This window comes from Strongylocentrotus purpuratus, unplaced genomic scaffold (assembly GCF_000002235.5).
Source record: "Strongylocentrotus purpuratus isolate Spur 01 unplaced genomic scaffold, Spur_5.0 spur5_scaffold_10, whole genome shotgun sequence".
In the NCBI taxonomy this organism is placed as follows: Eukaryota; Metazoa; Echinodermata; class Echinoidea; order Camarodonta; family Strongylocentrotidae; genus Strongylocentrotus; species Strongylocentrotus purpuratus.
Genome location: NW_022145595.1, coordinates 12454244 through 12467704, shown reverse-complemented (window position 1 = coordinate 12467704; position 13461 = coordinate 12454244). Strand labels below are relative to the sequence as shown.

Below are 13461 nucleotides of genomic sequence, written 5' to 3'. Positions count from 1 at the left end.
CACCATAAAAGAAAGGAAATTATCGTTGATAGCAAGATTTTCTGGAATGAAGCTGCTGTGGTTTTGTTGTTGAGTCACCGGCCTTTCAGTGGTTCGAATCTCAGACGCTACTTATATCCATCAGTCCACCCAGCATTTAATAACATGGAAGGTAACTATAAGGCACAAGAAAACATATTGGATCGCTAGCGTGAATTGCCTTTGTTTATAAACCACCTTGAGCATAAACATTGTCTTTAACTATAATAATTATAGTTGGTTGACAAAATCAGGTAGAGTTGTTGCTATTATCATGATCAGTGGTGTAGATCTGTTGTTAGTCTAGGGGATCACTTAATGACGTGAGGAAGGTACACTCCCGGGGGAGGGGCATGGTTTCAAAGGAAAAGTGCCCCTGTTCCTTTTGTAAAAGTGTCCTTTCATCTTTTCACCTCTGATAAGTGCCCCTTTACTTTTGACAAGAACTCCAAGTCCTTTCCCTTGAACAAATTCCTTTTTTCTTTGCAATAATGTCAATTTTCCATTCTCATAAGTACACTTTTTAATCTCTAATTAGTGCCCCTTTTCAGATACGAGAAGTGTCCCTTTTCATTTTTGATAAGTGCCCCCTCTACTTTTTAGAGTTACCCCTTTTAACCCAGATAAACGTACCTTTTATTAACACATGTGCCCCTTTTCCTTTCTATTAAGGGTTCATTTTCCTTATGAAACGTGCCATTAAAAAAAAAGATCCCCTTTTCCCTTTTCATAAGCAGGCCCCGCAGAACGGTCGAGTGCAGCTAGGGAAGGGAGCGGAGCGTAAATTGGCTTGGGGTCCAGGGGCGGAGCCCTCGGAAGCTCAGGTGTTTTAACAGGCCAGGGGCGGCGGAGCATAATTCAAAGTGGGGCGGGGACACTAACAAAAAAGGGCACTTCCCGGGAAAAAAGGGGAAACCTGAAAGCGAAGTTAAAGTTAAAAAACAATGAAATACATAAGAAATTATCAAAACAAGGGATAACATAAGGAATAAGCTGGCTCTTCCAATTTTTTTTGTCGTATTATTATTCAGAATGGTCTAATGAATATAGGTGGTGAAATAGAATGCTTAAATGTGAATAATTTATGATTTACGGGTAAAAATGTAATTTTTTTTTACTTTATTTGCATAAATTACCAAAAAATATGCAAATGAGTAAATTTTTCAAAAAATTGAAATTATCATATTATTCTATACACGTCACTTGACATGCGTGCAAATTTTTGCGGCGATCGGCCGCTTCGCGGCCGAGATCTTAAGGGGGGCCATAATCCCCCCCCCCCGGCCGTACTAAAACCTCAAATAGCCCGGCCTTTTTAGGGTCAAGAAAAATAATTATATCAACTTTAAATACGAGCGAGCGTAGCGAGCGAGCTTTTGGTGAAATTAAAGCAAAAGTTGCTCTCAATCACTTTCTCTCTCTTCCAGCTTTTCCTCTTTCTTAATTCTTCTTAGTACTTTAGAAATGGCGCATTTGCCGACAGAAATTTGGCGTGAGAGTGTATGTGTATGTAGGGGTGAGGGTCGTAATCCCCCCCCCCTTTTCTTTCTTCCATTTTTGTCTTTCCTTTTCTATTCCCTTTCTCTTTAGTTCTTCCTCTCTCTTCCGGCTTTTCCTCTTTCTTCTTCTTACTTTCTCTTTCCGACAGAAATTAGGCACGTGTGCGTGTTACCCCTTCCCCCTCCACCCCCCCCCCCCCCCTCTCGCATGCTTGAACCCAGCTTCTAATTAGACCGGAGCGCCCCTGCACTCCTCCATCTGTACTGACCTGTTAATATTTTTACTTGAACCAAGACTACCTGTGTTGCTTCCGCGTGCTTATACATATTCATTTCTATGACGTCAAATTGAAAGGTAAGATTGAGGAACTACCCTCTACCAACAGGAAGTCATCAGAGGAGTTTTCGTGAGACGAATTATATACTTGTGGCGCCAGGTTATTGCCTAGGAAGTGAGTTTTATTTAATTGACATTGAACATTCAGTAGTTTTATTTGTGTGTGATAGAAGTATGAGAAATGCATATGATTTGCAGAGCTCAAGCATAAAGAATGAGCTAGTATTGAAATGGACATTTTCATTTTGTACATTGTGTAGGAATCTGGCTGGAATGCATATGTGTAGATGTAGATGTATATGTATTTATTATTGGACATGTAGGTGCACGCGATCTGGAAGCGCCATAGTGGTTCTGACTCTCGTCTTTCAATCATAAGGTCATGAGTTCGAATTCCACTCCAGGACGTTGATTTCCTTCAGCAAGAAATTCATCCACATTGTGCTGCACTCCACCCAGGTGAAGTAAATGGGGACCTGCAGGAATTTATTCCTTGAAACGCAGTGCGCGCGTGACAGCTGCTCTGCTAAAGCAATGCAGGCCTTGTAGGGTAATTATGCTGCATTATTGTAGAGCGCTTAGAGACTTCACCAATAAGTGTTAGGCGCTATATAAGCACATATTATTATCATTATAATTCTGTTTAGGATAGCATTCACCAACTTCTTTTGTTTTGTTTTTCCAATCCACCATTGTGTCAACTCTCAAGCATGCCCTTTCAACACCTTATACCGCTTACACATTCGGCTGCCCTTTCGCGAGTACATGATAACGCACACAATGTAAAATGTATACAAAACATGTACGTAATACCTATTCATCAGGGGGGATGAATGAATAGATCATCCCCCCCTGATGAATAGGTATCAGTTACGGATCGACACCCATGATACAAAACATAGTTAGATTTGTAATAAATAAGTCTTAACAGTTATACATTTGAGGAAGACAAAAATTTAATTATGAATTTTAACTGTATTTATATTTTGAGGAAATGAAGAGGTCCACTGAAAAGCAGAGCTTGTAAGTTGTGGACCGCTCAGATAATAATGAGTGTGGAAATAGTATAGAATACATATACTTATTCGCTTGCACCCAATAGCTTATTATCATGTGTTTGATCTTGTTTTTGAAAACACATATTCAAACACACCATCATAATCTACAGGGTGCAACCAAAAATATCTTAACAATAATGTTCAGGAAGCCTTAACCTGTTCTCTATTCGAAGGGCATTGTAGAGAAAATGAACAAATAAGAATAATAATACAACATCGTTAAGCAAGAGAGCGTTCACTTCCATCTATCCCTCCAAATAAACCGAACAAAAGAATCAATCGAGGGGAATCAACTGTTAAAACGAATTTATCATGAGTGCCGAAGAAATTAACTACTTCTGCTTAAAATAGTAGTATGAAAGAGCAGGAATAGCGAACGATTTTCGCTAAAATTCAGACATCTGTTTGGATTGCTTTTCCCTAAAAATTACCATGAAATATCAAGCTACATTCAATTTATGATTAAAAACTATTTGAAGAAAGGGTACTAAAAAGTCATTTGGCGGACGGTATCTGAATTTCAAAGAGAAAATCACATTTCCAAAAGGTTCATTTTCTGCCCTTTCATATGTCACCTCAATCAGGAAGAATGAGCCAGGAATAACAAAGTTCTGTTTGTATAAAGTAATGCTTGCATTTCCATAATTTTATCAAACGAATTCGTTTTTCCCTGGCTGCCTGCATGCCGAAGAGACAAAAAACAAATCCGTTTCGTTGACGATTAGCCATGCATGAAGTCTTTCGTCTTTGTTGTTAGAGTGGGTACAGCGGCCAGCCAGTGAAAACGAATTCGTTTAATAAAATTATGGAGATGCAAGCATTTGAAATTCGAATACCGTCCGGCAAGGAATGACTATTAGGTACCCTTTTTTCAATTTATTTTCAATCACTTATGCGTGGAATATGCATCATATGAGTTGCATCAAATGAAAGAGAAGGATCTCAGCTTTACAAATATGTGTCATTTATTAATTAAAGTTGTGCTAAAGTTATGATAAAACATCGATAATTCTCGGTTTCGTTTTTCCTTGGACGCACTGTATAAAGATAACTTCTCAAATTAACTTTATCCATTTTGTATCACTCAAAGAGAAAGGTTCCCTTAAACAAGGGATGCGAATGAAGTCAAGTTTGTTATCATCATAACGAAGAGAAAGAAAGAAAAAAAATTGTTGCTTGTAATAAGCATTTTTTATATTGACACCTTTTCTTTTCAACTGCCTAATAGTAAAAAAAAAAATTGTTGGGAATGCGACGACACTAACATAACGGCTTTTGACCCAAATTCATTGCTCCAGCCCAAACTTGGTATAAGAGGATATTGACAATACTTTTTGTTTAATCCCGCTGCTCAGACATCCGTAGCAGCACCGTTGTGAATATAATAATAGCTCACATTTATAATGCGCCTAATACTTTGTTTCTAGGCGCGGAACATATTATTACTCCGGTCATCGGATTCAGGCTTACCCGCAACACAATTTATGCACATGTTCCACTCCCTGGGGAGTATTCCAGCCGGTCGCCATTTTACAAGCACCATTTGCTAATCCAACCACATTAACTTTCGCATCCTACCGGGTACCCATTTTAACACCTGGGTGGAGAGTGGCAAATGTAGATCAATGTCTTGCCAAAGGACATTAGTGCCGCGGTGGGACTTGAACTGCGGACCTTGTGATCCACAGTCCGGTGACATATCCACTCGACCACGAGTATTAGTTACCCTTTACAATTATATTTGATTCAATTTCACATAGGTTCAAACTTTTTAATTTGAAGCTACCAAAGTAAGGTTTTTTGATACGCACTATATGTTGTACCTGTGGTCAAAACAAAGTCCTATGGTACACCGAGTTTTTAGCATGTTGCCCCTGAGCTATGAAATAGTATCCCCTATAATGTTAGACAAGCTACGATAAGACAAGAATTCAAAATTGCTCTTGGAGTATATTTATTTTATTGATGGTAGTATTTGTATTCATTTACAGGCTTATTTAGCAGTAGGAACTTTTAGATTCTGCACGACGAGAACGTGGACTGCCCTTTAAGGCAATGTGACGTCCTTTTAAGGCACTGGCAGTGACGTCACATTGCCTTAAAAGAGCAGTCCACGTTCTCGTCGTGCAGAATCTTAAAGTCCCTAATAACGCAAGTAAACGGACGCCTCGTGTGCGACGGGAATAGTAATTTCGTTTACCTGTTATGAATAGTTGCATTCCAAAAGTCAGAAAGTAGGACAAACATATTTGATGGCTTGTCCTACCTAACAGGACGTAAGGTAAGCAATTCACATTCTGACTATTAATATACAATTAACCGAATTCGGTGAATGAAATAATTTTGTAACGAGGCACTTAACACAGATTTGTGCATTAAATTTGATTGCATTACGAAAATGGCCTATTCCACCCCCTGCAGACATTAACGTATATCACTTTATTTACATAAATATTTAATCTATGAATCACAAGCAACCGATAAAGCGCCAAGATAAAACAACCGTCCTTATTCAAATTTTCAAAGAAATAATTCGTCCATAAATCAGTTTGTACTTTAAAGAAGCAAAGGTCCATTCATTATCAACAAGAAAGTATTATTCGAACAAGATTCAACAATAATAACAATATTTCAAATTCAAAACACTTCAAATTCCGTTTGATCAATGGATATTTGATACGGGAATATTACTGTTAAATTGGGATAAAGATAATAATATTTTTCTGAAAGGTGTAAATGAGTGGCAACTGCGCACAAAGTGATATTTTTTTCGGATTGGCACTGTCATCATCGTATACCCTTAAGATCTGAACCCTCTTTACATCAGTCAATAGGTCCCTGGATTGACCATAAAATTTGACAGGCTTAAAAAAACGGAATAACTGTGTAACCCTGATTCACAGCTAGACGTGAACTCTGATTTGTTTTGTATTGCTTTGTATTAGTCATCATTTTTGAAGAAAACCCTGGGCTAATGTTTTATGTTTCTCAGAATGTCGTCATGTTTGAGAATTTTCTTGAAAACTGTTTCGAAAGAAAGTTTAAAATCAGATGAACTACCGAAAATAAACTTGAGATGTTTACAAGATACGTGTTGAGCATATTGATAAACATTTCGCTGTAAAATCTGCATGCAATCATGGAAAGAAAAACAAACAAAAAATAGGGAAGTACTGAGATAATGTTAAGACGCCATAATTATTTAGAATAAGCGCAACCTATCTCATTACACACCCATACCCTCTCCGTTCAGTTACACACAACACCCTCCCCATTCCTCATCTCTCTCTCTCTCTCTCTCTTCCTTTTTCTATTCTGATTCATAATTGAGGCTATATAACATCCTAACATTTGCCTCTTCTTTTCATTCTCAGATGAGATCGAGACGATGATTGGTTGATCTCATAACTTCAACAGCAGCGTAATATTGACGTCTCTGACCTCGTGACATGCAAGCTCTTCTCTATGGCAGAGGGTGGCACAGGTGAGCTAATCATTTTCGCTTTGTTTTTCGGGTGTTTTTTTTTTCATTCAGGTTTTAACAATTTTGAGTACATTTTACTTGTTAAACAAAATTTATCGCATGATCAACTATTGAGAATGATTGTACAATCTCATTAGCATAGTTAAAGATAAACTCCAGTTCTGGTAAAAAAAAAAAAAATAATAATAATAATTCTCACAGAATCAAACGAAACTTACACTGAATGTTCAAGATTACAAATAAATGACATGTGCCAAACAATTTTGGAAAAAAAAATGTATACTGGCTGAGTAATGAGCATAGAAAGACAAGGACATCAAATTAGTGCTAGCCCCGACACCATGTGTGTTGTCCCATATATAGCTTTCTGTGTACAGTGCTTGTTACTTTACCAAGACTCGGCCAAATTTATTATGATTTTGATGACTCCAGAACCTTGCAGTGCACACCAATACTTGCATGCTACATGATCAATTGTTTCTGATCCATTCCACACCTTTTCTTTCACAATGCAATCGCATTACCAGAACTCACCTTTATACCTGTACTAAACTTTTAAACATGTGATTTGTTTGTTTTGGGAAAACAGGCGAACTCATTATGGGGACGGACGAGGAACGGCAAGCGCTAGTCAACCTTCTCCTAGACTTGTCCTCGGAGCTAGGCCATAGCTGGAAGGACATCGGGCGCAGACTCGCCATACCGGAAGCAAATCTTCAAAACTTCGAGTCGGACTATCCGAAACAAAGAGAAAGAGGGTACCAGATGCTGCTTCAATGGCGTCAGATGACTCGAAACAAGGATCTGGTGAAGACACTTGTCCAGGGATTACAGAGCGTTCAGCGCTTGGACCTGGCTGATAAATATGGCCCTCGATTTGAAGGTGGGATATAGCTCAAATAATTTATGAAAAATGTATGCCTCTTTAATATGAATATACTTTCGCGGTTCTTATTGACATTTAGATGGTTATAATTATAATAGCACCGCCTTTTTTTTTTGGTAAAGATGACTCTTATAATTATGTTAATGCAAAATGCATTAACGCATTTGTAAAAAAAAGAAAAAGAAAACAAAAGCCCTGACGTCACCCTGCGAACTTTGTGGAGATCGAAGGTTTATGAAATTCAAAGTTTTTTTGTTTTGAGATAGGTGTAAAGATGTACACATCGTTACCAACGCATGGCATATGACATTGAATATTACGAATTATATTTTTTGGGGGGAAATTAGATTATAGAGTAAAAATACAGAGTTTTGGGTTATCAAAAAAATTCGCCATAACTTGTTCTGTTTATTAATGTTATTTTGAATAAGAGAGAGTTGGTGATGGAGTAAAACATGAAAGATTCTGCTTTCATCAACTTTGTGTTTTCCCTACCATTTACTTTTTTTTACGTAGCTCTCTTTCCCAGTGAAATCGAGTCGGACGCCGCCTCACCAACGGCCCTTGATGCCAAAGAGACGCGAATGGTAGAACACTTCAAACATCACTACAAGACACGAAACAGAGTTCCCATGGTCCCTTGGGCTGGAGAGAATGGAAACATCGTGACAGTTGATCTAAGCAGGGTCTACACCAATCTGGAACTTCTTTTGGACATCGATAGTCCAGATCTTCCAATTCATTACCGACTCAATTTAGATGACTTGTTCAAGGATGTAAAAGCATCGGATGGAAACGACAATGAAATCGATGGGTGCGAGGAGACACTAGCAACATCATCTACTCGAGTTGTAGCCAGAGGTAGAACAGGCAGCGGAAAGACAACTTTCTTGTTGAAGCTGTCAAGTGACTGGGCAGAGGGTAGGACAAGCCCCGTGAAAGATGCTGTAGCTGTTTTCCTCTTGCAGCTGAGAAAACTAGACCACACAAGCAATTTTGGAGCTGCTGTAGTCGACCAGCTACTGCCTAAGAAAGACTTCACGCCGCAGTTCATTGAAGAGTTCGCTGAAAAGAACCAGAAACGTGTTGTGGTTCTGCTAGATGGCTATGACGAGTTCAAAGGCAAAGGGTTGGATCAGAAGAACTGTGGGAACATCGTGAAGATGTTGAGGAAAGAATACCTACCCTTTGTTCAGATCTTGATCACGACTCGCCCTGGCAGAGTGGGAGACTTCATTAAACTGGAAGGCCACTTCACCAACGAATACAGACACTTACAGATCACAGGGTTTTCATCACAAGACATCGATGCATATGTCAAGAAGATTTTCAACAGTCGGCCAGAACTTGGAGAGAAACTACTTGCCTACCTCGAAGAGAACCATCTGAAAACAGAATTGGCTTTCCTACCTCTGATGTGTTGCGCCTTCTGCCAGTTGACAAAACTGACCGATGGAAAGGACTTCAAAGATATGAACACGATTAGCTCACTCTTCGACAAGCTCGTTAAGTGTCTCCTGAAGTATCATCCGAAATCCAAAGAACAGATGTCCGGACTTCGGAGATTGGATACTACTGAATTAGATGCGACAGAGGAAACTGGAGATGAAGTCTTTCAAGCATGTCAAATTGATGAAGACGACCTGATTCTTCAGCTTGGAAAGGTAGCATTACAGGGCTTCGTCAGATCCGTTGAAGATGAACTGATCTTCAGCCTGAAAGACTTCAAAGACTGTAAGTCAGGTGCAAGAGAAGTCGTTGCCATGGGTTGTAAGGTTGGTATCCTGGTCCGAGACGAAGAAGCAGAGTATAGGCCAACACTCTACCAAGATCTAGAGATAAACAATGAAGACGGAGTGGTTGACTCGCACAACATTACCTTCGTCCTCAAGATAATTCAAGAGAAACTTGCTGGCAGTTACCTTGCTCATCTTTCTACCGGGAATAAGGAGAAGCGATGTTTCTTCCAGAAGTGTGTTGAGGATATCAGAACCCTTCAACGTGCCACGGATCTTGGAAATGTCCTGATGTTTGCAAGCGGTACGAATGAGGAGGCAGCTCGTACCATCATCAACCAAGTTGTAAGTCTCATGAAATCCGAAGAGGAAAACATCAAACTCTTCATTAATGGAAAGTTGCGCTACTCAGAGTGTAACCGTGTCCAGAAACTCATCGAGTTTTGTCTACAGCTTAACTTTGAAAGCCAGAGCAAAGGTGAACTAAATGATGTACTAGCTCCATTCATGTCTGGCTGCAGTCGTCTCCGACTTGTCGGAATCTCTGGCTACGTCACAAAGTCACTCGGGTATTTTCTCCAGCACGGCAGGGGAATCTCCATCAAGTCGCTCGAGCTCATTCGTCTGCACCTGAACTCTAGTTCACAGTTTCGAGAATTCCTCGACACGTTCCCTGGCTTGGAGAACGAGGTGTCGGATTCAATGAAGAGGAAGTGGCGAAGGAGAAAGAAACAGAGTGAGGAACCCCTGACGGAAGAAAAGAGAAGAGCGAAGTTAAGAGAAGGAGTAACCAAAGGAAGAGTAATGCCAAAGTACCTCCTACAACGTCCTGATGATACTTTCCTTGCGGTGTTGCCCCTTTGGGAACAGGTCAATCAGATGCAGATGAGCGAATGGAAGTTAGGACCTGTCATTGACGGTTTGGAGCGCTGTCTTGTCGAAGAGCTCATTCTGAATGGGGTCAAAGCCAATCCTGCAGACTGGGAAAGGTTGTTCAAGATGTTCAAAAATCCATCTTTTACGTGCCTGAAAAGATTGACTCTCTGCATGAATGGCATAAGCGATAAGTGCTTTGCCAAGCTCATACCTGGTCTTTCCTGTCAATCTAACCTGACTTACCTGAAGTTGTCAGGAAATGAAGTAGGACCTGACTTCCTAGACGCCTTGGAAGAGTGTCCAATGATGGAGAACCTTGAGTTCCTTGCTCTACAGGAGACTGGTATGGATTCAGAGAACATTGAACAACTTGGATACATTCTCAAGCACTTCCCTTCACTTTCTACCCTGGACATTGGGTGCAGCCCCTGCTCTGATGACACCTCCATAATCAGCATACTAGACGGAGTACAGCATTGTCCACAACTGACTAGACTTATGATATCTCTGCATCACGTCACAGAGAAAGCCCTCAATCATCTCCAGACGAAGGTTGATACCCTTGCTCGTTTGAAGGAACTTCACCTCATCCATTCACCAGTCCCAGAGAAGGTCATCGCGTGTGCTACAGGAATCATTCCAGTCATGCCCAATCTAGCAGATTTGAGGATATCAAGCACACCCCCAGACAAGACCAAGCCACATAACAAGGGCACAGCAAGGGTCTCGTGTGAAGTTGCTGATCTCTTCTCGACAGCTATCCTAGCGACTCCTTCTTTGAGGTTTCTGAGCATCCTCTACACCACCTATGGACCAGACAGCTTTGTCAACCTGTTGGAAAAGAGTTCAGAAGCAACCAAAGCAGGACTGCAAACGCTAAGGTAATTGTTACAGACATGCAAAAGTTTCTTAATTTTGAATACGTTATTATAGCCACTGGCACCAAAAATGTAACACCTTGATGCATTACTTAAGATTCGTGCAACCAATATTGAAACAAATGATGCCATTTAACTTCTAAAATAAATGTGGTATACCGATCTCGGCCCTTTCAAATTTTTGAAAGATCTCATAAGTTTATAAGTACAAAGTTCTGATTTAACCTTTTCCTTTTGTGTTTATACGAGCAACACTTTAATTTGCTTTGTTCATCATCTAGTGACCTTTATCCTGTGTAAATCTTCAAGACAACTTTCAAAATAGTAGACTATCATGTAGTCAGACCAGATGGCTTTTTTCTTAAATTTGTCATACTTTAAGTGTTTATACTCCCAGCTTCAATCCCGTTTCTTTAACATTTGTTTCTTTTTTTTTCTTCTCGACCTCCCTTTCTCATCAACCGCTAGGTTTTCCAAGGCATGCATTCCAGAAGAAGAAGAAGTTCGTCGCCACGTACGGAAGGCTGAGGAGACATTTCTCCGTATCTGGGTTTGAGTGATCTTTGAGAGCATTTGATATGGTCAATGATAATTTGTAAAATTTCATTGCGGATGTTTCACCTTTTCCCCTTTTAATAATCTATGACTTGCTTCAAATTTTTGTTTTCACAATCACGGCACTTTCACGGCAGAGTCAATGTATTTATGACTGCAAGGCTCGTGTGTTTAAAAAAGAAGAGAGTGCACATCAATGCAGTTTTATCAGATCTTTACTGGCTGTCTGTCAATTCAGAGGATCTTCTTCAAACTTGAAGTTTTAATGTTCAAAACACTTGATTCTTCTTCTTTCGAGTCCATCATCTGATCTCAAATGTTCTGCCAGGCTTTTGCACACTGGAGAAGCCTTCTCATTTGCTGCCACTAGATCTTCCAGGCCACAGCATTGGTCATCTAGGAGTGGGCATCTTAATACGTGTGATATAGATTGCACGGATGTTCCACACTCGATGTTGGTGTCTGTGTCTGTGTCATCAGTGTATCCCCTATGTATGCATGTTGTATTTGCATCGCCTTACCCCTGTGCGAATCCTATTAAGGGACTTCCACGTCTTCCAGTCACATTATGTGGCTATAGGTGGCAGCTGTTCCTTGGTCGGGATTGGTAGCTTTTCATGGTGATGGTTTTCACAGTGTTTCTCTTCCCACAATATCACTCTGGTTGAATGAGGATGTGGTGACAGTGGCTGGACTGTATGAAGGGACAGTGGCTGGACTGTATGAAGGAAGCTCTCCCTTGACTTCAGGCGGGTATAGGGGCAGGTTGATGGGAGTAAAGGGGATGGCGGGTGTCCTCAACTTGTCTGCTGCGTTCAGTCCTACTTGCAACTGTTCTGCGGACATCAGACGGAGCAATGGCGGCCAGGATGTGCAAGCTGTTTTACACATTCGTGGGCTTGAGGCATCAACTTTCTTTGCATTGGATGATCTTTCTCATACAGGGCAGGCATATTCTGCTGTAGAGTAGCACAACGCAAGAGCAGTTGACCTCAGCGTGAAGGAATTTGCACCCCAAGACCAGTTTGCCAGTTTGCGTAGGAGGTTGTTCCTTGTCCCGACTTTACCCTTCACCTTTTGAACATGCTGTTTGTATGAAAGGGTTCGGTTAACAGTGATTCCAAGGTATACAGGGTTATCGCAGTGTTTCAATGAGACACCGTTCTATTTCAGGGACAGCTGCCTCCCAGCATTGTGGTTGTGGAGATGGAACAAGCTAACCTGGGTCTTGACAGTGTGAGCCTTCAGATGGTTGTTGTTGTAGTAGACTGCCAGGTTGCCTAGGGCTGATGAAGGAGTGGCTTCTATCTTGTCTATGTGGGAACTCTGGGCTGCTATGCCAAGGTCATTAGCAGATAAAGCTTCTTGTCCCTGGGTACACTGGCTTGGTCGTTGGTGTAGACATTAAAGAGTACAGGAGCAAGAACCAGCCCTGAGGTAGACCATTCCTTTGTCTCCTCCATCTGCTGCGCTTCCCGTTGAGCTCAACATAAAAGCGTCTATTTTTCAGGAGCATTTGGATAAGCTTAGTCAGATGGGAGTCCTTTGACATGGTATAGAGCTTGTCGAGACGTATACAGTGATTCACAGCAGTGTCGTAGGCAGCTGTCAGGTCGACGAACTGATAGTGAAGACCCATACACCCCAGAGCTCCAGAGCCTACTTCTTCGCTGGACCTAAGCTGTGGAATAGCCTTCCACAATCTATATATCAGGAGCTCTGAATCTTTGTCAACATTCATATCATCCCTCAAGCCTTTCCTGCTCCCAGCTACGACATCATTTTAAAGAAATAATTATGACGACAAAGACGGAAAATAATCTCAATTTCAAACACTGAGCAAGAACGTTGAATTTGTGAGACATTGTAGAGCAAACACAATGAGCGCCCTCTATAGGCGGACACCGGTGGACATCATCATTATTTAAATGGCACATGATTTATTTATTTATATATTTATTTATTTCTAATCTTTTGTCAGGGTAGCCCATTCACCAATAAGTAGTGGTCTTCCATGGGGCTCTGAATAAACATGAACATATTTACATTAAAAAAGCATAACGTTTATACAGAACAGTTTAAATAAAATTCCATAGTACATTTAGAAACGTGGCACAAACGAATACTCGTTTGC

At 40.6% G+C, this 13461-nt stretch overlaps 1 protein-coding gene across 1 annotated transcript; it reads left to right on the top strand.

Moving 5' to 3' along the window:
- The first annotated feature begins 1889 nt into the window (after nt 1–1889).
- LOC105439192 lies at nt 1890–13274 on the top strand. The gene is made up of 5 exons (XM_030979530.1): nt 1890–1969; nt 6287–6396; nt 6986–7279; nt 7799–10775; nt 11241–13274. Exons 2-5 carry the CDS (start codon nt 6378–6380, stop codon nt 11326–11328), a joined length of 3378 nt encoding a protein of 1125 aa, XP_030835390.1. The 5' UTR covers nt 1890–1969; nt 6287–6377; the 3' UTR covers nt 11329–13274.
- Nucleotides 13275–13461: the final 187 nt, after the last annotated feature.

Excerpts from the sequence above, each read along its gene's own strand:
- LOC105439192 (XM_030979530.1), top strand. Across the intron at positions 7,280-7,798 it reads ATATGGCCCTCGATTTGAAG|CTCTCTTTCCCAGTGAAATC; the intron begins GTGGGATATAGC and ends TTTTTTACGTAG. Across the intron at positions 10,776-11,240 it reads GCAGGACTGCAAACGCTAAG|GTTTTCCAAGGCATGCATTC; the intron begins GTAATTGTTACA and ends ATCAACCGCTAG.